The sequence below is a fragment of the Piliocolobus tephrosceles genome, chromosome 9, assembly GCF_002776525.5.
Source record: "Piliocolobus tephrosceles isolate RC106 chromosome 9, ASM277652v3, whole genome shotgun sequence".
Classification (NCBI taxonomy): domain Eukaryota; kingdom Metazoa; phylum Chordata; class Mammalia; order Primates; family Cercopithecidae; genus Piliocolobus; species Piliocolobus tephrosceles.
Window position 1 is genome coordinate 126,063,658 of NC_045442.1, and position 27,826 is coordinate 126,091,483.

The 27,826-nt window shown below is 43.0% G+C and overlaps 1 protein-coding gene across 2 annotated transcripts; it reads left to right on the top strand.

The window, feature by feature from the left end:
• Window positions 1-667: 667 nt before the first annotated feature.
• TUBAL3 (tubulin alpha like 3) lies at window positions 668-12,691 on the top strand. 2 transcript variants are annotated; one of them, XM_023230546.2, is made up of 4 exons: window positions 668-704; window positions 4,720-4,963; window positions 10,308-10,456; window positions 11,329-12,691. In XM_023230546.2, the coding sequence occupies exons 1-4, from the start codon at window positions 702-704 to the stop codon at window positions 12,271-12,273; spliced, it is 1,341 nt and encodes a 446-aa protein (XP_023086314.2). In that variant the 5' UTR covers window positions 668-701; the 3' UTR covers window positions 12,274-12,691. The 2 variants fall into 2 exon arrangements, with proteins under 2 accessions (XP_023086314.2, XP_023086315.2); XM_023230547.3 differs by having other exon boundaries at window positions 672-704; window positions 4,840-4,963; window positions 11,329-12,688.
• The last annotated feature ends 15,135 nt before the right edge of the window (window positions 12,692-27,826 follow it).

A 27,826-nucleotide genomic window follows, 5' to 3' on the forward strand; every position in this document is an offset into this window, starting at 1 on the left:
CAACACTTACGGAACATTTTCAAAAATTGACCATATAGTAGAATATAAAGGAAGTTTTAGCAAATATATAAGGAGAGAAATCAGTTAAGATGTGTTATCTGATCTTAGTGCAATTAATAAAAAATAATAGCATAGGTATATATTATGTATAATAATACAAAAGTTCAAAAGACAATAATAATAAAAACAGAAAATTCCCATATGTTTGGATGTGGTAGTGGTTGAGAGGCATGCATAGGACACAGAAGTAAAAAGGACACTGTCTTGGTTTGCTCTATGTATTCAGGGATTGTTTAAATTTATTTAAGAAGATATTCATATAGTACTCATGCAATAGAAAAAGGTAGCAAATTTTACTCATACTCTTTCCCTTTCTCTGCCAATGCTGAATAAATTCTTAACCCCAAAGGGTGATTTTTAAAAGACACATGTTCTTTTCAACATAGGTATAAGTTGGACACAGATTTGGACAAGCTCTCTGTAGTTCATCTGTGTTTGTGTACAAACTTTATCCCAGGTTGTTCAGTCCCAACACAGCTGCTCTGAGATCAGATAACTAGAAAACTAAAAAGAAGCTGTACCACTTTAAGTGAAGACCGCTCCAGCCCTCAGGTGGAGTCATTTCCGGGCCCTGTGATAAAGCTCAGCTGGGAGGCTCCTCAATCATTACTACAGGGCAGGAGAGGCACGTTCTCATCAGCATGGTAAGTGACTACACGCCTATGCATTGTTGGAGGAAATTTTACTAATCTTATTTGGCCCTTTTCCCACAGCAAACAATTCTTAATAAAATTGTAATGCAAGAGAAGACATTTGTAAAGAAACATTTGTTTCTTTCAATATCCATGTAGATGAGTTGGGAGCAGGTGTGGACAGGCTGTAATCTATTCCTCTGTAATGTTGCTTCTTTCAAGGTAAAGCTCAGTTGATTTGTAGTATCTTACTGCCATTAACTGAAGCACTGAAGCAAAAACCTCTCCTTCCTTTAGTTTTCACCTTTGTTTTAGGCCCAGAGTGCTGATTTTTCTGTAGATACTAATTGCTTCACTTTCTGTTATGCTGTTAAGAGTTTCTGAGGACTTCAGACTATGGCTGACCTCATAAATGCCTGATAGGGTAAAGTGCGCAGACATCTACTTTGCCCTCACTTGAGGTTAGTTCTTTGGGCACCACGATGAATAGAATAACTTACAATAATTCTGTTTTGGAATGACCTTTTCAGATCCATTTCCCCTTTATTTTCTTCTGTGTCAGTTTTTCAGCATCTTTGAATTTTTAATTCTTCAATGGAAGCAACATTTCAAACTGCTTCTTCATCTTTGATTTCTCACCCCATTGGTCTCTCTGTCCAACATTTTAAAAACTTTAAATTGTTTTGCTTTTAAAAATTATGCCTTTCAACATGAGAGAGACTTGTGATAATAGCATGTTCTGTATCCTGACTATCACTGTCAACATTCTGGGTGTGATTTTGTATTACGGTCTTGCAAGATATTTCCACTGGGGAAGTGGGTAAGGGATACAAGGGATCTTCCTATGTTATTTCTTATGACTGCATATCAATCTACAAAGATCTCAAAATTAAAACTTTAATTGAGAGTTATGCTTTTCTAGTAATTCAAATAATCCTTATAGCAGCATTTAATAATGTGCTATGACTTATCAGTGTTGATGTTCAGTGGGCATTTTATAGTCTTCTATTTTATAGTGTGACTAATATTTTCATAGAGAATTTGGAAAAAAGGGAGAGGCTAAGAGAAGAATAAGGTGAAGATAGTCTTCTACACCCTTGGACAGAGTTATGTTATAAGCTAAGCTTCTTCAAAGACCAAGGATGCTTGTTAGGCTAGGCTATTCGTGCTGAGCTCAAAAAGAAAAGCATCACTCTGCTTTTGGAGTCACTTGAACAGACCATGTGAAGAGGAACAATATATATTTTTTTATATTAGTGATTATTTTTATCGTGAATATTATGAACAAATACTACATGTACACCTGAATTTTACTTGTCACTATAACAAAGGACTGGGTGGTAGCCAGTAGAGAAGACACAGAAATCTACATGTGAGGCCGGGCGCGGTGGCTCAAGCCTGTAGTCCCAGCACTTTGGGAGGCCGAGACGGCGGATCACGAGGTCAGGAGATCGAGACCATCCTGGCTAAACGGTGAAACCCCGTCTCTACTAAAAATACAAAAACTAGCTGGGCGAGGTGGCGGGCGCCTGTAGTCTCAGCTACTCGGGAGGCTGAGGCAGGAGAATGGCGTAAACCCGGGAGGCGGAGCTTGCAGTGAGCTGAGATCCGGCCACTGCACTCCAGTCCGGGCGACAGAGCAAGACTCCGCCTCAAAAAAAAAAAAAAAAAAAAAAAAAAAACAGAAATCTACATGTGAACTTTACAAAGTAAGAGGTTTTAATGATGTAGAAACAATGAACATTCACCCTCTCCTTTAAAAATTTTAACTTTAAGGAGCCAAGTTTTGATCAGATTACAGCAGCTAATGTATTTACAGCACTTTAAGTCCTACAGAAGGGGAGAAGAATAAGATTAAGGTTATCTGAAGCCTGATAAGGGGTATCCACAGCCTGTTCATAACAGAATGTGCTGTTTTGAGAGGTGGAATGTTAGTTTGTTCTAAGTGAAGTGCTTTCTAAATTAGAGAGACTGATAGTTGCACAGAAAAGAAATGAGAAGGAAGCCCTACTAAGGTAGTGAACTTGAATTGGTCATGAAGCAAAGAGGGCTGTGTTATGCCTTATGAATCACAGAGACAAAGTACAAAGGTTTGATGTCACTAAACGTGAGCAGAGTCCAAGTCAGACTGCAGGGGTGTGGCCGACCAGAGCCCTCTTCCTACTTCCCTCTCACTAGTGGTCTGTGTAGACCAGTGGTCCTCAATCTTTTTGGTACCAGGAACCAGTTTTGTGGAACACAATTTTTCCATGGAGTCAGTGGTGGGGGATGGTTTCTGGATGAAACTGTTCCACCTCAGATTGTCAGGCATTAGTTAGATTCTCATAAGGAGCCTGCAGCCTAGATCCCTTGCATACACAGTTCACAGTAGGGTTAGTACCCCTGTGAGAGTCTAATGCTGCCGCTGATCTGACAGGAGGCAGAGCTCAGCCAGTAATGCTCACTCACCTGCCGCTCACCTCCTGCTGTGAAGTCCAGTTCCTAACAGGCCACAGGCTGGTACAGGCCTGTGGCCTGGGGGTTGGGGACCCCTGTGTAGACCACAGGTGAGGGATTGACAGGAGGTCTGAGGTCTTTCAGTAGTTGAATCTCAGGCTTTGGGGCAGTGTAGCCATGAACAACAGCAGGGTTTCCCCTCAGCTTATGTAGTTGAACAGCTCAAAGGGTCCTGATGATGCAGAAGACATGGGGGTCTCACTCTACAAGACCCCCCAAATAGATTTGTTTCAGCACCACTGTCAATCAAACCACGTCAATATTAAGATCAGCGACTGCTATTACCTTAGATTTCTTAGGATTTAGCTTTTTCTTTCCCTCTCTTAAAAAGAGTAGGTCATTGTCTGTTTGACAGAACAATTGTTTGCCTTAAAAAAAATGTGATTTGAAGTGGGATGGGGGAATATGAAGGCTGATGAAGGTGGAAGAAATAGTAAAGTTTAGACAAGAAAACAAAATCACTACCCAGGTATTACTAGACTTAATATGTTGATGCATTTTCTTTTAGATTTTTGTGCCTATTTTTGAACAGATTTGACATCATACTCTATATACAATTATGCATCTTACGTGCTTTTTACTTAATATGTTATAAGCATTTCCTATGTCATTAATCTTTTTTGGGGGGTAAACATTTAAGGGTTGCATAACATACAATTGTGTTGATGTATCATCCTTTAAATGCCCAACAATATATAAATGGTTAGATTAAATAGATTCGTTTTTGGTTTTCCTGCTTATGAATTATGATTCTTGTGAATGCCATCAGCCTACATCTTTGCGTTTTAGAGTCTTTCTTTTGTAATTTGTTTGTTTATATCATTTGTCTATCTAGTGGATGTCTTAAGTGTTTTTTTTTTTAGAAAGTTGATGTATATAAAACCCATTTTTATCTCTATATGTTTGTTATAAAACTTTTACATTTTGGAATTGTTAAATCTATTGCATTTTGCGTTGTAAAATTTCCCACTAGTTTTAAGTTTAGTGTATCCATCCTTATTCAGAGTGCATATGAATGGTAAAGATAACATTTTAAATTTATCTGCAATGAGTTTTAGTACCTGACAAGACTATATATTGATTTTGGTTTTATTTCTTTCCAATAACTAGCTAATTTTCTTTCTAGACAAGTCCACCTGATATATATATAATTACACACACACACACACACAACTCACCTATATTAAAAGAATAAAGTGAAATGAGTTGTATTTTGATTTGCGTTTTGTGTATGTGCATGTGTGTGTATTTGTCTTAAATTAATTCTTAGCCCAGTACAGAGTAGGTGCTTAATTTATGTTGTTAAAATAAACTTTTTAATGGAATTTAAATCCCTGGTTTAATTGTCCCTGAAGCTTAGCTGTACCCTGGGTCTTGGTTTCCATGAAACACTTTTGGTTATCCTTATACCACATTCCTCCGTGGCCTTAAGCTAGCTAGGTTTCTGTCATTTGTAACCAGAAGTGCTGAGTAACAGATCTCCTGTTGTCTAAACACCTGCTCAGTTCCAACTCACCATGACTTATTTCAGAGGGAGTGCCTTTCCATCCACATCGGTCAAGCTGGCATCCAGATTGGGGATGCTTGCTGGGAACTCTATTGCCTGGAACATGGAATCCAGCCAAATGGCATTGTTCTCGACAGTCAAGAGAATCAGCTGGAAAATGCAAAAATGGAGCACACAAATGCATCTTTTGATACCTTCTTCTGTGAGACAAGAGCTGGGAAGCATGTGCCTAGAGCACTCTTCGTGGACTTGGAGCCAACTGTTATAGGTACAATACATGTTCCATTCTAGCGTACTTAACTGGAGCCATGCTCAAACAAATCAAGTGAGTGGAATTATCAGGTTATACTGGTCTATCTGAATGAAATCACAGGGGCCATTCCCAAATGTAGAGGCTTACTCAATGGCCATGGGTGCTCAACATGACAAACACAGCCAAAGGGAAGACTAGATTAGCCTTTTTAAATTTTAATTTAATTAAATTAATTAATTTATTTTGAGATGGAGTCACTCAGGTGGGAGTGCAGTGGCGCCATCTTGGCTCACTGCAACATCCGCCTCCTGGATTCAAGCAATTCTCCTGCCTCAGCCTCCAAGTAGCTGAGATTATAGGCATACACCACCATGCCTGGTTAATTTTTATATTTTTAGTAGAGATGGACTTTCACCCTGTTGCCCAGGCTGGTCTTGAACTCCTGACCTCAAGTGACCCACCTGCCTTAGCCTCCCAAAGTGCTGGGATTACAGGCGTAAGCCACCACACTTGGCCTAGATTAGCCTTCTTTACCTGTGTGATGAAATGAATTAAGACCTGCTAATTGATCCACATGTGTATCATAACAGAACACTAAGTCTTTTCCTGGGTTCGAGAGCCATTTGCCAGAAGGCACTGGCAAAGAATCAAACAGTTTTTCGATAGCTGCTTAAAAAGAGTAGAATATTTGAAAAGAATCCCAAAGGAACAAGAGGCCAAATATATACTCTAGTTATGGGAAAAACAGTGCAACTTTATGATTACTAACAATACACTTTGTAGTATGTCATGCAAAAACTCTTCAAATGGAGCTAGAAAAATACAGGACAGAGAAGGGGCTCTTACTGACTTAAGAGAAAAGCTAGAGAGTGGGGTAGATTTGGGTTTGATGTTGTGCATCCCATTATTTGTTGGCGTGTAATAAACTTCCCTTACATTTAGTGCTTTAAGGCAATAATACTTGCTGGTTTGTTCATGAATCTACAATTTGGGTGGGGCTCAGAAGCGACAGCTCCCCTGTGCTCCATGTGGTACCAGCTTGGAAGGCTCAAGTGGGAACTGGGGCATCCACTTTGAAAGTCACTCATTTACTTTGCTGTCCCTTGGGGCTGGCTGTTGACTGAGAGAGTGGGAGGGCTGGAGAAAAGGAGAGGCTGATGAATTCAAGGTCATGATAAGAAGGAATTGAATACAACTCCAGAAACACTTCAGCTGGGTGATGGGAGTACAAAGATGAATAAATGCTGATTTTTGCCCTTGATGTGAAGATGCCTGTCTTGGTCAGCTCGGACTGCTGTATCAGAACACCATGGACTCGGTGGCTTACACAACAGTTGTTGATTTCTCACAATTCTGGAGGCTGGAAGTCTGAGACCAGGGTGCCCAGTGGTCAGCTTCGGGTGAAGGCTCTCTTCCCAGCTTGCAGATGGCTGGCTACCTTCTCACTGTATTCTCATATGGCAGAGAAATATGTCTCTTCTTATAAGGGCCCTAATCCCATAGTGAAGTCTCTACCCTTATGACCTACTTAACTCACAAAGACTCACCTCCAGATGCCATAACATCAGGGATTAGGGATTCAATGCATGAATTTTGGGGGGACACAGTCATTTAGTCCATAGCAGCTATTGTTTATTAGTGGGAGACCTGCACAGGTATTTTCCTCTAATTCTTTCAGCACTCTGTCAGGAGACACTATTATCATCCTCAATTTATAGACTAGGAACTTTATAAATCTTGGGGAAGTGAAGGAACTTGCCAAAGATCACTGAGTTATTAGAGCAGAGCTGTGTTTGGTCCTAGGTTTGCCTTCTTATTAAATCTGTTGTCTTTCAACAGGAAAGTAGCCTAATCTAGTGAAGAAGAAGATATAAATAGTTATAACAATACTGTTGAAATTGAGCCATATAAAATTGCCAGTGTATGACTATTTTTTGACCTAAAAAAGTTAATTTTATTGTGTATGATACAACTTAATAGACATTTCTACAACAGGGGTGTCCAATAATTTGGCCTCCCTGGGACACATTGGAAGAAGAAGAATTATCTTGGGCCACACATAAAATACACTCACACTAACGATAGCTGATGAGCTAAAAAAAAAAAAAATCGCAAAACAAACTCATAATGTTTTAAGAACGTTTACCAATTTGTGTGGGAACGCATTCAAAGCCATCCTGGGCGGTATGCAGCCTGTGGGCTGCGGGATGGACAAGCTTGCTCTGCAAGGTGGAAGGAATGAATAACTACGGAGTCATCAAATATATTTGTTTGTTTTTTAGAGCGAGAGACTGGGTCTCGCTCTGTCACCCAGATTGGAGTGCAGTGGCATAATCATAGCTCAGTGAACTCCTGGGCTCAAGCAATCCTCCCACTTTGGGCTCCTGAGTAGCTTGGACTACAGGCACATGTCACTACATGTGGATACTTTTTTTTTTTTTTTTTTTTGAGACGGAGTTTTGCTCTTTTTGCCCAGGCTGGAGTGCAATGGCATTATCGCTGCTCACTGCAACCTCTGCCTCCCGGGTTCAAGTGATTCTCCTGCCTCAGCCTCCCGAGTAGCTGGGATTACAGGCGCACGCCCTGCTAATTTTGTATTTTTAGTAGAGACGGGGTTTCACCATGTTGGCCAGGCTGGTCTGGAACTCCTGACCTCCAGTAATCCACCTGCCTCAGCCTCCCAGACTGCTGGGATTATAGGCGAGAGCCACTGTGCCAGGGCAAATTTTTGTTTTTTATAGAGATAGGGTCTCACTATATTGCCCAGGCTAGTTTCAAACTCCTGACCTCAAACAATGCTCTCATCTTGGCCTCCCAAAGTGCTGGGATTCCAGGCATGAGCCACTACACCCAGCCTCACACACCTTCTCATGAGGGGACAGCATCTGCAAATTCAGAGTCATGAAGGAATGCCCCGCAAGTGCAACCAGGAGTTCAGCGTGGCCAGGCATCAGTGTGAGCAGGAGCGCAAAGCAGGGGACAAGGCTGGGAAGATGGTCAGGGGCAGGCTCAAGGGTGAAGTTAGGGCAAAGTGAGGAAGTTGTGGTCAGAGAAAGGAATTTGCACGTTAAGGATTTTGGCAGTGGGAGAGTTCTGAGTGATGATGATTGAAGTGGAGTGCAGTAGAATGACACTAGTTAAGGAAGCTGAGGAGCCATTGTATAATTGTGCAAAAACCATTGAAGTCTCTGAGGATATTGATTGAGGGCACCATGCTGGGTACTAAAGCCCCTCAGTAACCTGTGCCTGGGAAGTTAGAATGGATGGCATGGATTACTGATGAACGGCAGGTGCTGCAACCACTAAGCCCTGAGATAATGGATTTTATGGAAGTAATTTGTGAAGCTATTGACCCTCAAGATCCCAACTCAACATTGTCATGAAAAAGGAAGCTTCCGTAAATTACCTCCCTAGCCTGAATGCAGCCTTATAGCTTCAGATGAGAAGGAAATAGTCCACCCAGAATTACACATTCACTTATATCTTGTTTATAAATACATCTTTTAAACATCCTAGCTCTGGGGGAGGTTTGTGTGTAAGCTAGTTAAAAGTTGTTTAAACTCAATTTTAATAAATATTATTTGAGAGGTTGCAAAATTGGAGTTTAGAAATTCTTGGTCACCCACAGGAAGGCACGGTGAATTGAAAAACGATTGTGCTCTTATTAAACAGAAACACAATGCATCTCTCCTTAGGCTGTGAGCTCCTAGGACTGGCTCAGCTATCTGCTGCCAAGGCTGGTGGTGTATAATGAGGTAAATCTGCATAAATGCATGTCATGAAGCCAGTTCTATCATTGTTACTTATAATTGCTGTTGTTATATGGGCCGTGCGTTGTGCCCTATGTTCTCGTAACAGCTCAATGGGGTAGATCTTGTTATAATCCTTATTTATGAGCTAAAATCATTGACTAAGTAACTTCTCTCTAGCTTAGTGAGGGAGGCAAGATAGGAACCCAGGAAACTGATTCTTGAAACATGCATTTAACTACTAAGCAATGCAGTATCCCACAGTAATGAGGGCAGCAGTCCCAAAGCCTACTTAGCCCTGAAACACTGCTGCTTAATCGTCAGGAATAATGCTATTTGAGTAATTCTAAGGTGGGGGAGTAGGGCATGCTGCCCAGGGTTTTAAAAGGCAATGAGACCTGGCATGGGTTGCCCTCAGTTGTATTGGGTACTGCCAACATCTTAACGCCAATTGTCCTGCGTCATGCATTTATGCACTCGGCGTTTGGGTCGTGTGGGCATTTGAGTTTGCCGTGCCTTGCCTGTTAAATCCTCCTTTAAAGCAGATTTAAAAGATGGATATACCTTTAATTTTTAAATTTATTTTATTTTAGTTTATTTTTATTGAGACAGAATTTCACTCTTGTTGTCCAGGCTGGAGTGCAGTGGCATGATCTCAGCTCACTGCAACCTCCTGGGTTCAAGTGACTCTCCTGCCTCAGTCTCCCCAGTAGCTGGGATTACAGGTGCCCACCACCACGCCTGTCTAATTTTCTGTATTTTTAGTAGAGATAGAGTTTCACCATGTTAGCCAGGCTGGTCTCGAGCTCCTGACCTCAGGTGATCCACCTGCCTCAGCCTTCCAAAGTGCTGCGATTATAGGTGTGAGCCATTGCACCCTGGATATGCCTTTCTGTGTGCTTTTGCAGCACACCGTTGGCTATTTGTAGATAAAAATAGTTGTCTCAAAATGCCCATGTGTCCTAGGGTGGGCAGTGGGTTGAAGCGTGTCCCCCTAAATTCATATCCATCTGCAACCCCAGAATGTGACTTTATTTGGAAACAGTGTCTTTGTCAATGTAGTTAGTTAAAATGAGGTCCTCCTGGATTAGGGTGGGCCCTAATGCTAAAGAATTGTGTCCTTATCAGAGGAGAGAGCACAGACACCCACACAGGGAAAAGGCTTGTATGCCAGAGGTAGAGATTGGAAGGTGACAGCTAGAAGCCAAGGAGAGCTAAGAACTGTGAGTCACCAGGTGCCAGGAGAGATGTTTGGGGCCTCCAGCAGGAACCAAGTCTACCAACGCCTTGGTGTTAGATTTCTGGCCTCTGGAGCTGTTAGGAAATAAATTCCTATTGTTTTAAGCCACGATGTTTGTTGTCATTGGTTATGGCAGCCCTGGGAAACTAATAAGGGCTGTGTGGTAGAAAAACATACTTTCCATGTATATGTAAAAAATTCCACTTTTCCTGGGCTAAGACAGGCTAATTCAACACTATCTAAATTCCATCCTGGACCACAACATTGAGAGAAAGCATGGGGGTCAGGTACAGGGAGGCCCCCGGAGGAATAGCAGCAGGTCGACGGCTGAATTGTACTGAATGCACCGACCTCCTTTCACTCTCTGCAGATGGGATCCGGACGGGCCAGCACCGTTCACTCTTCCACCCTGAGCAGCTCGTTAGCGGAAAGGAGGATGCTGCCAACAACTATGCGCGAGGCCGTTACTCTGTGGGGTCGAAGGTCATCGACCTTGTGCTGGAGAGGACCCGGAAGCTGGCAAGTGACTCCCCCTCGCCTCCGAGTAGGCTGTGCCTGGGGCATGTGGGGTCCTGCAGCAGAACTCACAAGCATTATCTGCTGTCACCATGGCCACCGTCTCTCCCTGGTCATTGGCCTGGGTGCTCAGAACTGGGGAGGGGTCCTCATCTTGGCTTCGATTTCCCCTTGTTAGTAGGAAGGGGATAGGGACCTGTACCCTTACTGGGGGTCCCCTGATCACCTGATGATCATCCCTACCTCTCCTAACACAGCGTTCATCTTGTTATCAGAGCCTCCCATAGCACTCTAAAACTTGTCACTTTCCAAGAGTAACCTGTCATTTTCCAAGAGTAACTGATGTTTATGAAGTTAGCAAGAGGCACTCCCTGTCTGGAGATGCGTGACTCTATTCACTACCAGTTAATTCCTCTTTAGGGGCCTGAGTCTGGAGACCCTTTGCTGAGTAAGGGTTTTGGTGTTTGGCATATTTGTTAGCTACTACAACGCCTTTTACACCAGCAAGCCAGATGGAGCATAGACGTGGGGGGAATGTTATTTTGCTTCAGTGTTTTGTCTTTTTCTTTGTTACTGATAAAGGCCTTGCTTCCTTGCTTGCAACCACATACAGATAAGTGCACAGAGGTCAGTGAAAGACAGGTGGATATTTATGCTCTGCTTATAATAAAGCTCTGAAGTGCTTTGCCTACTCCGTAAGTCCCCTTGAGAGTATTTCAAAGTAGCTATGTTTGTTGTGGAGTTAACAATGGCAAAGGAGTCCTTTCTGAAAGTTTTTGTGTTGGGGAAGCCTGTTGTATCCTACCACTACAGTCCAATTCACTGCTTCTGGATTTATTCAGCCGAATCCTCACATCTCATTTACTTTTTTTCAGGCAGAACAGTGTGGTGGACTTCAGGGATTTTTGATTTTCCGAAGCTTTGGAGGAGGCACTGGTTCAGGGTTTACATCTCTCTTAATGGAGAGGCTCACAGGAGAATATAGCAGAAAGACTAAGCTGGAGTTCTCGGTCTACCCAGCCCCCAGGATCTCCACTGCTGTGGTAGAGCCTTATAACTGTGTCCTCACCACCCACTCCACCACGGAGCACACGGACTGTACCTTCATAGTGGACAACGAGGCCATCTATGATATATGCCATCGTATACTCGGTGTTGAACGCCCCTCTTACGCCAACATCAATAGATTGATGGTTCAGGCAGTATCTTCCATCACTGCCTCCCTCCGGTTTGAAGGGTCCTTGAATGTGGACCTAATTGAATTCCAGACCAACCTAGTACCTTATCCGAGAATACATTTCCCCATGACAGCCTTTGCCCCCATCGTCTCTGCTGACAAAGCCTACCGTGAGCAGTTCTCCGTGTCAGACATCACCACCGCCTGCTTTGAGTCCTCCAACCAGCTGGTCAAGTGCGACCCTCGGCTTGGGAAGTACATGGCCTGCTGCCTACTCTACAGAGGGGACGTGGTCCCTAAGGAAGTGAATGCAGCAATCGCAGCCACGAAGTCGAGGCACTCTGTTCAGTTTGTAGATTGGTGTCCAACTGGTTTCAAGGTGGGCATCAACAATCGGCCGCCCACGGTGATGCCAGGTGGGGACCTGGCCAAAGTCCACCGGGCCGTCTGCATGCTGAGCAACACCACAGCAATCGTGGAGGCCTGGGCCCGCCTGGACCACAAATTTGACCTCATGTATGCCAAGAGAGCATTTCTGCACTGGTACCTCAGAGAAGGCATGGAAGAAGCAGAGTTCTTGGAGGCCAGGGAAGATCTGGCAGCCTTGGAGAGGGATTATGAGGAAGTGGGGCAAAGTTTCTGAGGCACGTATGATGGGTGCAAATGAACGTCAAGTTAAAATGGCATGTTTTCTTTTCAAGCCGTTATATGCCTAGTGAATAGTTCCCCTGATGAGAAGAAAAACGAAATCAAATCAGGCAAGACTCTAGGTTCCACACTAAATTAAGTGGGTCAGTACCAACAACGAACGCATTCTTTCCTGGTCTGCTGGTACAAGCAAGCTCTGCTACCTGGGAGTCTTTGGAAGCTTAGAGTCCTTTGAACTGCTGGGTCACTTCTAGGTGGGATTTTTTTTGTTTTACCAAGAGACAATGAAATCCTAAAGTTTATGCTTTCCCTTTCTGGTACCTGAGGTAGAAAACAGCACATATTGATTACGAATGTTTTTTCCCCATATCTATATTTTGACACTGATTAAATCATAAATATTTTCAGTATGATTCTTTTTCTTCTTTGAAATGTGTGCCCAAAGGGCTCAGTTTGCTTTTTATGTAAACAAAGTTGGGTCTGTCTAAAACTTGAATTTGCGTGTCTTGCAGGTCAGAGGCGAAAGCCATCTCTTCCACTTCCCTGTCCTGGAAGTGGTGTTCTCAAAGTGTCGCCAGCGTAACTCTGTGCCAGAGTCACTTCAGAAGTTTAGTAAAAATGCAGATCATTGAGCTTCTCTATCGACTTGCTAAGCTAGAATCCTGGGGGCTGGAGGGGCTGTGTCTTAATGATTTGAGATTTACAAAAACACTAAATGGAATGAATTTTTGGCACTGAACAGTTCCATTTGAGAAAATAATTGACTCTGGACAAAGCTATAAATGCATTAAAACCACTAGTGAGATTTTTAAATAACCACAGTATTTAGTCTCACTAATATTGGAATTAAGGCAACTTAGATGCTGCAAAGGTACTGAGTTGGGCTGAGGTGTTGCTCTTCGACTGATGGTAGATAATCCTCAGGAGCCTTATCCACCTGCGCCATTTAACCTGTGAGCCCTCACCCTTCAGCTATACTCACTCTTAGCCTCAACTGGGTACAAGCTTTTGGCTTAGGTAGACGTCGGAAGATACGAGGCACTAAAGCCTTGGCTGGAGGCATGAAGTTGTGTATCTGTTTTGAGATTCCTCAAACTACAAGGCTACTACCTTCTTGCTTGTGTACCTGTACTCAAAAATGGACCCTCTGTATTTTTTTTTTTTGGTAAGATCTATTTTTTTAGAGTATTTATAGGTTCTTAGCAACATTGAGGGGAAAGTATAACCCTCCATTTTTAACAGTTTCTTGGGAGATTCTTTTACATACTAAAATCACTCCCCTGAGATGTGGCCTTTAAGAGTGGTACTCAAACAATGTACCATTTTGCCTGCTTTCACTTGAAACCATTCTCACCATGGAAGCCAATGACCACTGTTTGGTGGAAATGATATTTAGCTACTCTTCAATGCCAGTAAAGGTTTTTTTTTTTTGTTTTTGTTTTTTGTTTTGTTTTTGTTTTTGTTTTTTTTCCCAGCACAGACAACTATCGCTGAGTTTTTGCTCAGTCGCCAAGTCTCTAAGTATCTGGCTGTGTCCCCTTTGGACTCCGCTTCCAAGCTTCTCTGCCAAGGGCTCAACTTCTGTTCACATGAAAACAACCTCATACAAGGGTTGTGTTTGGAGCATGGAGCCTGTTAATTGAGATGCCAGGATTCCTGGTATAGTAACAGGAAAGGAACATGACTCTCATTCTCATGTCTTTGATTTGATGGGATCAAACATTTGGAGGTAGGTAAGTTAAAAAAAATTATTTTGTCCAAATGAAAGGAATGATTTGGGGAACTTTAGTGTTTCTTCACTATATCTAACACAGACCAACAATATCTAGAGTTGGCTCTTTATTGAAGTGCGGAAGAAAACTGTTAACAAAAGGGCTTGCTGCCCAGTGTGCTAGAAACCAACACTGTCGCATTGCGTTTTTGAGAAAAGAAAGGCTTTTATTGTGAATTGACCAACAAGAAGATAGAAATTCAGCTCAAATCTGTCTCCCCGTGCTGGCTCTAAGGCAGTATTTTTATTAGAAAAGGTTTAGTGGGTAGGTTCTGGGATTAGTAGGTCATTGGTGGAAGGAAAGGGAAGGTCTGGAAGGTCTTCGTGCTTCCTCATGGGTTATTTCCTCGTGTTTCCTCATGGGATGCATGTACAAAATTAGAGGACATTAGTATGAAACATGGTGGAAGTTTGGGCTGTGACATTAGCTAGCTCATTCTGCACAGACTCTGGTTGGCCATATTGGTTCAAACCAATTTCGGCTAGTTAAAAAAATATCTTATAAGCAGAGAGAGTTTCAGCATTTTATCAAGTTTTTTCTTTTCTTATCTGCCATCCTGAAAACTCAATAATTTCTCTTAGTCATTGGTTTCTTCAACTCTTTGGAGCAGTTTCAAAACCTTGTTCAATGGAAGGAACCTATACTATTATTATCATTGTTTTAAATAATGGAATTTTGCTTAGATTTAGCCCCCTAGTTTAGTTCTCTGGTACTCTTCATTTCTTCTTGTATTACTATGCTTCCATCTGGGATTACTTCCCTTTTGACAAAATAACTCATTTTAGCAATCTTTTAATGTAGATCTGCTGACAGACAATCCTCTCTATTTTTATTTTTTCTGTAAACATGTTTAGATTGCCTTCATCTTTGAAGAATATTTTCTCTGGGTATAGAATTCTAGGTTGACAGTTATTTTGTTTCAGGATTTTGAAAGATGCCATTCCATAATTTTCTGGCTTTCATTATTTCTATTGAAAAGTCAGCTGTCAATCTTACTGCATCCTGGAAAGTAGTAGTGTTTTGTTTTGTTTTTCCTTTGGTGATTTAACAGTGATGTGCTTGGGTGTGGTTTTTATTATGTTCAACCTACTTGGACTTTTTAGAGCTATTAGCATCTGTGGCTTGATGTCTCCTATCAGTTTTGGAAGATGCGTGGCCAATAGTTCTTCAAATATCATTTAAGTTTTCTTTCCTTTCCTTATGTGACTTAGACTACACATATAATTCCTTTACATTGTCCCATATGTTGCATGCACTTTTAAAAAAATATTTTTTGTCTTTTTTCTACCTCTCTTTGCTTTCAACTATATATTTTTTTTTTACCTTACATAAGCTGAAAATACTATGTGGAAATAATTTGACCTGTTCTATTAAACCCCAAAGACATTTCAGTTATATTTGTTGGTAGTTATTAGATCTTTCTTTTTCACTGAAAATCCAATTGAGCAGATATAGATCTATGTAATTTATGACAAATTCTGTTACTGAATATTTTGTGTACAGGCAAAAGTCCATTTATTAGTAGAGTTTAAAGTAGCTGTACTTTTGACAATTTATTCCAATGAGAGTTGGAAAGACTATGGAGAGTTGATAAGAATGTTTGTACTTGGCAAGACAGAGGCCCGGGGACATGAAATAACCTGTTTAATGTTATAAGTCCATAGGATGCCTTAAAGTGATGAATTAAATATTGTTTTATAAATTCTACATAACTTCCAGGGCCTTAGTTCTATTTATCTTTTGGCATTACAGATTATCTGTTTTGTTTTTATTTTCATCCTTTTCTTATTTCTTCTATTACACTCTTTCAAGAGAGCAGAGCATTATTCTTAATCTTTGTACTTTTGGCATCTGACACAGTGCCATGCATATAGTAGATAGTAATATCTGTTGAAGGTATATTGATATTCCTGAAGGATCTGGGAAGCATATTAGGGTATATATTGTCTCTCTTATTGTCTTATTTTTCATGGTTCTATACTTCTTAATTTTGCATTTATGAGAGGTGGACCAAGGATATTTGAAAAGACTCAAGGATTTGTGAAGTAAGATATGGCAGAAGCCATATTTCATAGCAGCAGTTAAATAGAGGAAATGACACTAGGTTCTAGCTCAGTTTTCATTATCAACACTGTCTGTTGAGACTGGCAAACTCACTTAATGTACTTTGGCTGAATATTTAACATTGGGGTTAAGAAGTAATAATATTTGCCTTTCTCCCTTAAGGAGTGAGGAGGAGGTCATTGGAATAATGGTTGAGATAACTTTGAGGACTATAAACACTAATTAAATGTGATCTTGAGGTGGGAGCTACTGTATTCATCTGTGTATTTGTAGTGTCAGGCATATTGTAGGCACTCAAATATTTATTAAATTGGAAAGCACCTTATTTCCTACCCTACTGTAGTCACATCTATCTGATTTTAACTTCTTTTTTTTTTTGAGATGGAGTCTCGCTCTGTCGCCCAGGCTGGAGTGCAGTGGCCGGATCTCAGCTCACTGCAAGCTTCGCCTCCCAGGTTCACGCCATTCTCCTGCCTCAGCCTCCCGAGTAGCTGGGACTACAGGCGCCTGCCACCACGCCTGGCTAATTGTTTTTGTATTTTTTAGTAGAGATGGGGTTTCACCGTGTTAGCCAGGATGGTCTTGATCTCCTGACCTCGTGATCCGCCCGTCTCGGCCTCCCAAAGTGCTGGGATTACAGGCTTGAGCCACCGCACCCAGCCTGATTTTAACTTCTAATATTCCTCTTTAATCTCCTCCTTAAAATTATTTTGAATCTTCACATATTCTCTACAATCCCTGAGGAAAAATATTCTTTCCGAGACGGTTGGTTATCCTTGCACCTTCTCTCCTGACTCCTGTCTTCTAGGAGGCCTTTCTCCTTTGATCTCTCTTGTACATTCCATCTCCCTTTCTCCATTGATTTATTTTCTGTCCCCTACTTATAGGCTCAGTTTCCCCATTCAGAAAACCATCTTTATTCTGGATTCTGCTATCCCTACAATGTGCTATCACATCTCTCCACTCTATGAAGCTTTTAAAAAGGATATGCATGTGATGCTTCCAGCGCATCCTATGTTTGCTCCCAACCTTTGTAATTTGGTGTCTCTCCACCATTCTACTGATGCTATTGTCTTGAAGATCACCCATAATGCCTTATTCATCAAAGCAATGACTTTCTCAGCCTTCAGGTTGCTTGACCTTAAGCATTTGCTGATTCTCATGGAATCTTTCCTTTGACTCTGTGACACTACTTGGTGCTTTTCCTATGTCTGAGGTCTTCCCAGACTCTCCTTCTATACTGTCTCATTTTGTTTTTCTTTTATTTATTATTGTTATTTGATACGGGGTCTCACTCCACTGCCCAGTCTGAAGTGCAGTGGTGTGTTCAATTGAACTCTGTTAAATATGATTTGTTTACAGTTTTTATTTTAACAGAAGAATGAATTCCATCAATTCTACTTCAGTAATGTGTCCAGAACCCATTCCCTTCTTTCTCTTCAACTCTTCTCCCCTTCACCAGGGCACTGGGGTCTAAACGTTCTTCTGCTTTTCATTTTGTCTTCCTGACCCAACCGACTCACTACTGTCTGACTGAACCTTCTGAAGCACAGCTTGGATTACACTGCTCCTTCACTCAAAGCTTTAATGATTCCCCATCACCTGAACATAAGGTCCAAACTCCTGTGTGTGGCATGCAGAGCCTATCCCAACAAGCTCTGACTCAAACTTCTCTTCCATTCTTCACTGTCATTGTGTGCATTCCATTCCAACCAGACTTGCCCCCATTTCCCATGGGGCGCAGTGGCTCATGCCTGTAATTCTAGCATTTTGGGAGGCCAAGGAGAGAGGATCACTTGAGCCCAGGAATTCGAGACCAGCCTGGGCAACATAGTGAGACCCTGTCTGTGCTAAAAAAAAAATTAGCCAGGCGTGGCACACACATTTGGTCCCAACTACTTGGGAGGATGAGGTGGGAGGACCACATGAGCCGAGGATGTTGAGGCTGCGGTGAGCTGTGATTGTACCACTGCACTACAGCCTGGGCAACAAAGTAAGACTGTCTCAAAAAAATAAAGCAAAATAAAATAAAATTTGCTCTTCAACGTACATGTGTTGTTTCTCTGTTCAGCCACTGGAGGGCACTAGTGAAGTGCTTAAATAACTGCTGTTGAGTTTTTGGTGCGCTAGAGGTTGTGTGTGTATGTGTGTGTGTGTTTGAGTACTGACAGATTGAGAAAAATACCATTTATAGATTTTCTTTTGTTTTTAAAAGTTAATCTACTAAAGATAATAACCAAAGTATTTCTTAAGCTTTTATGTTCAGCTTGTGAATCTTATTATTCATAAGCCTAGAAAATTGGTATAATCACTTTTAAAGGGAATACACATGAATTTTGGGTCTCCTTTACAGTCTTAGATAAATGCTCTTAAATATTTTAGGTTGCCTATAAATTTAATATATTCTATTTTCTTTTGAGGAGTTCGACAAACTTTCCCAAGCACTGTAAATAATTCTTTAAAAATCTAATAAATTAAACTATACCTATGGTAATTAAGCAGTCTTCAGTGTTCTAAAACTTTCTACAAGCAATTAAGATTCATACTTAAGATCACAAGTGTAAATTTATTGACATTTACACTTTTAAAAATTGGAATTACATGGCTGACTATGATTGTATTAAGCCAAACACTCTTATTAAATATTATACATGTTGTTTCTGAAATGCCAAGTTGGCACAGTTTCCTTATCAGAGGAGCTGCAGTACATCCTGATTTAATGGATTCACTGACGATTATTTATTGAGCACCCATCACGTGCTCGTCACAGTTCCAGGCATGGGAGATACAACACTGAACACAATAGAGGCAGCCCCTGCCCTCATGGAGTTTATGTTGTAGTAAAAGACAATAAACACGGTAAGTTAGTAAATTGCCCCACAGGTTAAAAGGTGGCAGGTGCTTTTGGGAAAAAAGTAGAGGACAGTAAGAGGGAATGGATTGCAGCTTCAAAAAAGTGGGCACCGTAGCCTCCAAAGAAAGAAGCTTTGACAAGGACTTCAAGGGAGCCACAAGGGAGACTGCAGTTATTTGCGGGGAGAACATTCCTGGTAAGAGGGACTGTCAGAGGAGTTCCAACCAGACCGACTCCATCCTGAGTGAGCTCTAGGAAAATGAAGCTGGAACTTGCTGGGCTGACTCCAGAAAGTTGGGTATTCCTGGCCTCGAGATGTTTACGGTTAAGGGAACAGATTGATAACATTTACTAAACAGACTCCGACTTGGAAATGTCCTGATATCCCGATATCTTGAGAACAGAAGCATGCCTAAGTTTGCTTTAAATATAATAATATTGATTCTTGCAAAAAATAGTAATTAAGAAAATTAATCCTTTATCACAAACCCTTGTAGCAGATGACATCCCCCCGATCTTTTTTATCCTATATTTAAACAAGCATTGTATCTAGGGTGGACAGGTTCCTCCTCTTACTTTTGGGACCGTCCTACTCTGTCTATGGAGTAGTTGCTCTTTCAATTCCTTTGCTTTGGCCCTTGGACTTGCCTGGGTTCTTTTCTGCATGAGATCCAAGGACTCTCTATTGGGGTCTGCATTGAGATCCTTTCTGGTAACAGAACCAGCAACGAAGATTTAGAAAGGGGAGCCACGGAGGGAGAAGGAAAGCAGTGGAGTGTCCTGGAAGCCAAGTTGGAAAAAAGTATATCCAGGAGGAGGTCACGGTCGCGGTCCCATGTGTTAAAGGATGCTCCTAAGTCGTGTGAGTGAGGGCTGAGGCTTGGCTACTGGATTTAGGCTGACCTTGAAGAGAGGGTTCAGTGGAATGACAGGGATGCAAGCCTGATTAATGGGGGTTGAATGAAGAATGAAAGAAGAGAGAGTATAGAGAGAAATTGTCAGAGCGTTGCTGTAAAAGGAAGCAGAGTAACTTGCTACTGTCTGAAAGAGGTGATAGGTCAAGAGTTGTTGGCTGGATGCGGCGGCTCACACCTGTCATCCCAGCACTCTGGGAGGTGGATGCAGGAGGTGGATGCATAGGCGTGTAGTCACTTACCATGCTGATGAGAACGTGCCCCTCCTGCTCTGTAGTAATGATTGAGGAGCCTCCCAGCTGAGCTTTATCACAGGGCCCGGAAATGACTCCACCTGAGGGCTGGAGCGGTCTTCCCTTAAAGCGGTACAGCTTCTTTTTAGTTTTCTAGTTATCTGATCTCAGAGCAGCTGTGTTGGGACTGAACAACCTGGGATAAAGTTTGTACACAACCACAGATGAACTACAGAGAGCTTGTCCAAATCTGCGTCCAACTTATACCTATGTTGAAAAGGAGTTTGAGACCAGCCTGGGCAACATAGGGGGACTCTGTCTCCATTTTTATTCTTTTAAAAGTGTTCTTTCTAGCATTGGAGAAAGAAAAATGGGTTTGCTTGCTAGTGTGCACGATGCAGAGGTGGAGGTGGCATCGATGATGTGGGAGGAAGACAGGTTGTTGGATCCATGTTGTAAGTGGGTGAGAGGGGATGGGAACTTAGAGTGTGACAGAGAGGTTGTCCCTACACGGAAGCACGGACCATTCATCTAACTCAACAGGAAGGAAGGCAGAGTGTGTGAGTACAGGTGCTCTCAGGGCGAAGACATGGCGGTGAGGTTTCTGTGAAATTGTGCTCCAGTTTCTTAATGAAAAGGGAGTAAGGTCACCAGCTGAGGTTGGAAGGGGAAGGGTTTCCTAGGGGTTTGAGGAGAGAAGAAAATGAGTGAAAGTCTAAGAAGTAGGAGCAGGAGTGGCGGAACGAAGCATGGTATAAACGCTGGGCGGTCCGAAGAGCCCATCTAAGGAGTCCAGTGAAGATTCTAAGGTGAGATCAGTCCGTGTGTGTGTGTGTGTGGTGTGTTGTGTGTGTATGATGTGGTGTATGTTTGTGATGTATGTGGGTGCGTGGTGTGTGTGTGCGGTGTATGGTGTGTGTATGGTGTGGTGTATGTGTGAGTATGTGTGTGTATGTGTGTGTGGTGTAGTGTGTGTATGTAATTGTGTGTGTGGTGTGGTGTGTGGTGTGTGGGTGGGGTGTGTGTGGTGTGGTGTGTGTATGTAATGTGCATGTGTGGTGTGTGTGTATGCAATGTGTGTGTGGTGTGGTTTGTGTATGTAATGTATGTGTGTGGTGTGTGTGGGTGGGGTGTGTGGTGTGGTGTGTGCCTGGGGAGTGTGTGTGTGGTGTTGTGTGTGTATGTGGTGTGGTGTGTGCGTGGGGTGTGTATGTGGTGTGTGGTGTGTGGTGTGTGTGTGTGTGGTGTCTGTGTGGGGTGTGCAGTGTGGTGTGTGCACGGGGTGTGTGGTGTGTGTGGTGTGTGTGGGGGGGGTTTAAGCTCTGTTAAGTTTCAGAGTTCAAGGGCAGAATAATGGCGTGTTTGAATGAATAAAACAAGGCAAATGTGGAACAAGGGAATCTCAGGTGTGCACAGCGAGTGATGATAAAATCCACTCTGGCATTTAGACCGGCAAGGAGGGAAGAGAGGTCGGGAAGTGGCGGGAGGGATGGTGGATGGTGTAAAGGTAGCAGGATCCGTGGACTTTTGGCTTCAGTGGGGCTGGGAGATGGTTAGAGTTGCTGTCCTGGGAAGGGTGAGCTGGAAAGACAGGACATGGTGGTCAGAAAGTTTGTGACTTGTAATGACAGTCATGGGCAGGATGCAGGTCAGGGTCATGGGAGTGGAAATATTTAAGGAACTGAGTGGCCAGAGTGTGGGAGAGGTCATCCACATGTGTACTGAAATCACCACAAATTAAGACAGGAACCCTGTGAGCAAGATTGATGAGCCAAGAGCTAAAGTGATTGAGACATGAGGTGCTATGGGAGACCGAGGTGGGTGCATCACTTGAGCCCAGAAGCTCAAGACCAGCCTGGGCAACATGGCGAGACCTTGTCTCTACAAAAAATACAAAAATTAGCCAGGTGCGGTGGTACACACCTGAAGTCCCAGCTACTTGGGAGGCTGAGGTGGGAGAATTGCTTGAGCCTGGGAAGGTCATGGCTGCATTGAGCTGTGATCACGCTACTGCATGACACAGCAAGACCCTGTCTCAAAAATAAAAATAAAAAATAAAAAACAATAAAAAAGAAATGAGGTGGACTGACCCAGGTGTTGGTAGGTGATAAAAACAACGGCAGTGGGGGAGATTCGATCTGATGACTTGAGGTTCACACTGTGGAATGATAGCTGAGACAGGAAGGAGAGAGAATATTAAATATACTTTCGCTTGAAGGAAACAATATATCATCCTGTAGCTTTGGGGTTACCTTACCAAGATAAATGTTTTGTCTCTTGTTTTCTTAGCTTGCTGAGGCTTCTTAATGATATTGACCAGGCTCTGACTGCTCTTGGCAACTCTAATGGAGTCCCAGCAATCATCTATCACAAGAACTTCATTAACTAAAGAATGAAGTGGTCCCTAGCCCACTCAGATTTGAGTCATGCTATTATCTAATTTTCAAGTCAGATTACATCTGTAATTCTTACGAAGGCAACTAGCTACATCATTTGATTAGATTTTATATTCCTTAGGCTCTTGACATACGTAAATGTCTTTTTAGTTTAATATTAACTACTTTTGAACTTGTGTATTTCACATTTCTTGAAATTGTATAAAACGTCTAATCGAATGCTGGGTATTTCTCAGCTTTCCCTATTTGGTTACAGCTTCCAAAATTGTTGTACTGTCATGAAGCAGGCCCCTTTGTTTGTTGTTGATATTTGTTTTCAGGATTCCTTGTTAGAGAGAATATCTAGAGACCATGATGTGGTTTGCCTCTGTGTCCCCACTCAATTGATTGATTACAATTCAATCTCACCTTGAATTGTAATAATCCCCACGTGTCAAGGGTGGGGTGGGGAGGGGGGCGGGGGGAAGCGGTAATTGAATCATGGGGCCGATTCCCCCATGCTGTTCTTGTGGTAGTGAACAAGTCTCATGAGATCTGATGGTTTTAAAAATGTGAGTTTCCCTACACAAGCTCTCTTGCTTGCCACAATGTAAGATGTGCCTTTGCTCCTCATTCACCTCCTGCCATGATTGTGAGGCATCCTCAGCCATGTAGAGCTGTGTCAATTAAACATCTTTCCTTTATAAATTACCCAGTCTCAGGTATGTCTTTATTAGCAGTGTGAGAACAGACTAATGCAGCCCGTATCATCCTTCATGTGTCTTGTCTCCTTGGAGATTTACGTACTGATTGAGCCTTATTTTATTTGTAGCAGAGACCTTAAACTAACTTTTAAGGGAGTTTAAACCAAAATAAGTAATCTGACTGAGATTGTGTTGAGAATTTTCACTTACACAAACTCATTTTTGTTGCCCCAAAAAAGCACTTCCAAATTTTGTGTTATTTTTCTTTTCTTTTATTTTTTTGAGATGGAGTTTTGCTCTGTCATCCAGTCTGGAGTGCAGTGGCACAATCTCGGCTCACTGTAGCCTCCACCTCCCAGGTTCAAGCGATTCTCCTGCCTCAACCTCCCAAGTAGCTGGGATTACAGGTGAGTGCCACCACACCCGGCTAATTTTTGTATTTTTAGTAGAGACAGAGTTTCGCTATGTTGGCCAGGCTGGTCTCGAACTCCTGGGTTCAAGTGATCCACCTGCCTTGGTCTCCCAAAGTGTTGGGATTGCAGGCGTGAGCCACTGTGCTCAGTCTACCATTATTTTAAAATTTAAATTGGCTTTAGAGGGAAGTCTTCAGGGCAAACATAGTCACAGTCCCTCATAAACAATTCTGTTGGGAAATCCTCTTTTATAAGATAAATTAATCTGTTTTTATTTTTAATTTGAAAAGATATTTATTAAACACAATATGTTAATTGAATTCAGTTCTATTAGCTTTTTCCCTCTGCTGTTCTTTCCTAGACAGTTCCTTCCTTCCTTCCTTCCTTCCTTCCTTCCCTCCCTCCCTCCCTCCCTCCTTCCTTCCTTCCTTTCTTTCTTTTCTTTCTTTCTTTCGACAGAGTTTCACTCTTGTTGCCAGACTGAAGTGCACAATCTCGGCTCACCACAACCTCCACCTCCTGGGTTCAAGTGATTCTCCTGCCTCAGCCTCTCGAGTAGCTGGGATTACAGGCATGTGCCACCAGGCCCAGCTAATTTTGTATTTTTAGTAGAGACGGGGTTCCTCCATGTTGGTCAGGCTGGTCGTGAACTCCCAACCTCAATCGATCAACCCGTCTCGGCCTCCCAAAGTGCTGGGATTACAGGCGTGAGCCACCGTGCCCGGCCCTTTCCTAGACAGTTTCTAGCGTGTCCGTGTATTATAGTTGCAGTGCAGAGGAGCAGGTGTGGTTCTTGGATATATTCCCCAAACAGAATCAGATAGAGCCTGTGTGTACAGAGAATATCTGAGAGCTTTGTGCATTGCCACATTCGCCAGTGATTTCCTCTGCAAAAGGCAGTCATGTCTAGCTGAAAAAACTAAGCAGTCCTCTTCAGACCTCAAACGATATGGGACCTGTGTGGTCATCAGCAGAGAGCAACGGAGTCACTTAGAGACGGAGACACTGGGTGAGAACTGGGCTCACTCACTAGATAAATAACTTATGCATGCACATCTGCCTTACAGAGCAATTCAAAATTGTGTTTCAGAAAAATGACAAATTATTATACTCAGGAAAGTTCCAAACATGGTGTTAAGTTCCGTGTACTCAACTGGGTGCTGTGGCTCACTCCTGTAATCCAAGCACTTTGGGAGCCTGAGGTGGGAGGATTCCTTGAGCCCAGGAGTTTGAAACCAGCCTGGGCAAGATAGGGATACCTCTACTCTACAAAAATGAAAATAAAAATAAATTAGCCAGGTGTAGTGACGCATGCCTGTGGTCTCAGTTAGTTGGGAGGCTGAGGTGGGAGGATCACCTGGGCCTGGGAAGTTAAGGCTGCAGTGAGCTGTGATGTAGTCACTCTACTCCAGCCTGGGCCTCAGAGCAAGACTCTCGTCTCAAAAAGAAAAATGAAAAACCCTATGTAGTGAGAACCTCACTGATTACTGGGGTTTGCCATGTTCTACAAAATTCTCTGCAGCCACGGCAGCCGGCTGTGAAATTGGATTGTTTGATTCTTACTGCTGGTGAAGTTATTCCCGGTTTCTCCATCCTTCCCTGACAGAGGAGGAGGGAGGGGCATCAGAGGCTTTCTTCCTTGTACGATAATAGGATCAATACTAGTTCTTCTTTTCACCCAAAATGTGTTGTAAACTGAAACCTGGGTGGCAGATAAAGGTGGTGGAGATCTTTGGATGTGGTCGTCTCTACCTTCACCTTGTTGATGTCATAGTGAACAGATGCTTAGAAGCACTACGTGCTCCCAAATGAAGCTGTGATTCTGCAGGAGCTCAAACACAACAGGATGCTGGGCTTGTAGGCCGGTAGTTGTCCGGCAGGAAAGCTGTGCTTTCCCAGCTCTGGTGGGTGGGTTCCAGTTTTGGCCAACTCTCCCTAGTTCATTAACCATCAGAGCCTTACAGATGACCCTTATGCTCATCGTAGCGTCATCTGTAAGGCTCTGAAAGCATTCCGAATACCAGACCCGCCTGCTGGGGACGTAAGAGTCACAACCCCAATCTCCGAGTGGTGCCTTTTTGTGCACAGTTCATCTGAGCCTCAGGATAGCCCTGTGAGGCAGGGCGGCTGGCGTTTCACTCCCTTTGTGTCAATGAAGGGTCAGCCCTTTGTGGAGGAAGGAGAGGGTTTGTGGCCAAATCTGATTCTTTCACTTAATAGCACAGAGACTTCGGACAAGTCCTCTGGGCCACAGTCTCCATCTTCAGAATGTAAAATATAATAACCTTGAGATCTAATTGTGGCAATTAGGTGAGATGATGCTGGCGCAGGCCCTGCCATGATTCCCAGTGCATCAGCATCCCAGGAAGTTAAAGAATTTGCTCGTGGACACACAATATGAAGAACTTAGTCACGGGTGTTCTGGGGCTTGGGACAGGATGCTTTCTGCTCTACCATGTGGTTTTTCCAGGATGGAAACTGCTGTTGCATTTTCACTTTGTTGGAGCATTGGTCCAGTTAAGAGATGAGGACTTTTAATTTCAATCTTGACTTTTTTAAACATTTAAATGCTAGCTTTTTTTGGTAAGATAATGTCTGACAGAAGCAGGGTTTCTGTATTGAAGGAAAAATGAATTTGTGATTGTAATAAGGATTGCCAAATTGTTTCTCTAGGGCTCTACCCCCTCCCAAAACCAGGAATGGAGGAAAGTGGCCATCAGCCTTGCCAAATGGAGTGTGCTGCCACACTTACAGACTTCTGCAATGATATGGGTAAGAAGTTGTATGTCGGTGTAGCTGTTATGAATGAAATTGAGCATCTTTTCAAGGGCCATTTGTAATTTTTGTGTGTGTATGTGTGTGTGTGTGTGTGTGATCTGTTTGTGTCCTTGCTTGTTTTTCTCCTGGGTTTGTTCTTGTTCTTTTCAATTTTGAGTAGCTCTTTGTGTATCTGACCAATCATCCATGTGTCTTTTATATGAGTGGCACACAGTTTTTCAACTCTATCATTCGTTTGTCTTTTGACTTTGCCTCTGTTGGTGGTGGTGGTGTTAGTTGCTGGTGTGTGTTGTGTGTGTGTTAGTTTTACCGTGCACAAGTTTGTTTTATTTACTGAGGATTTCTTATCACGCAGTAGTGAGTGGGACCACGGCCCCTCTTTTGGGAATCTGGCTTGGGCTTTGCTGCCAGGAGGTCATCAGAGCTGCTGCTCATGTTCGTTTCCACTGGAATTTTGCTCATCTTGAAGGTTCTCATCTCTGCACTCCTCGTATTTACATTTTTATGCTAATTGCTATCACTTTGCAGTTCATCATCTATACGCTCCCTGGCGGTGTTTGCTTCTTTTTAAGTTCTGGCTTTGTCTATCCACTGAGGTCATTGACTGGGGGAGTGCAGAGGCCTGGCCTGGACATTAGTGTTGGCCACAACACCCAGCTTAGCACAGGGAGGTTACTGTGGGTTCAGTGCGAAATCCAGGACTAGTGGTCCCCAGGCCCTAGCAAGCCATGGAGGAGTTTGGGATGTTTCAAGGGGCTAACTGAAAGCGTCCTCTCCCTTTTAGCCATGACACCCACTCTGAAACAGTTCCTAGGTTGTGTCTCTTGGTGGGACCAGGTCCCGGGGACGGCTGTAGATCCAACGACTCTTAAGCTCTCCTTTACCCCTGCTAAGGCCTCCCAGACCCATTCCCCCACCCAGAGAGAGAATGGGAACTGGCTCCTCAGGACCCTCCCTCATCCTCTCCCCTGTCCCAAGCTCAGAGTTTGAAGGCAGTGGGGCCGAAGGAAGAGGAACGGAGACAAGCCAGGAGTTGAGGAAGCCATTGGTTTAATGGGGCGAGAAGGTAGGGAAGGATTCGGTGGCAGGAAGGCAAGTCTTGTGGCTCCTCTTTCTGCCCTGGCAGGGGTTGATGTGTGGGAGAGGAGCCCTGAACGCTCTCTTCTCAGGCATGGGGTCAACAGGGAGAACACTGGAGAGGAGGAATGCATGAACGTTGCCTCTGCTGTAGGGAGGGAGGAAGGAGACGCTGACTACAGGGAGGAACATGAGCCGCCTTGTGTCTGGGAAGGTTGGACAATACCGCACTTCCGTGGGTACAGACAGAGGAGGAGGGAGACGGGATCAAACGCTGGAAGAGATCAGAGGGGCTCAGCAGTGCAGCAACCTGTAAAACTGACCGATTCCAAAAAACCCAAACCAGCAGACGGCACCCTCGCCC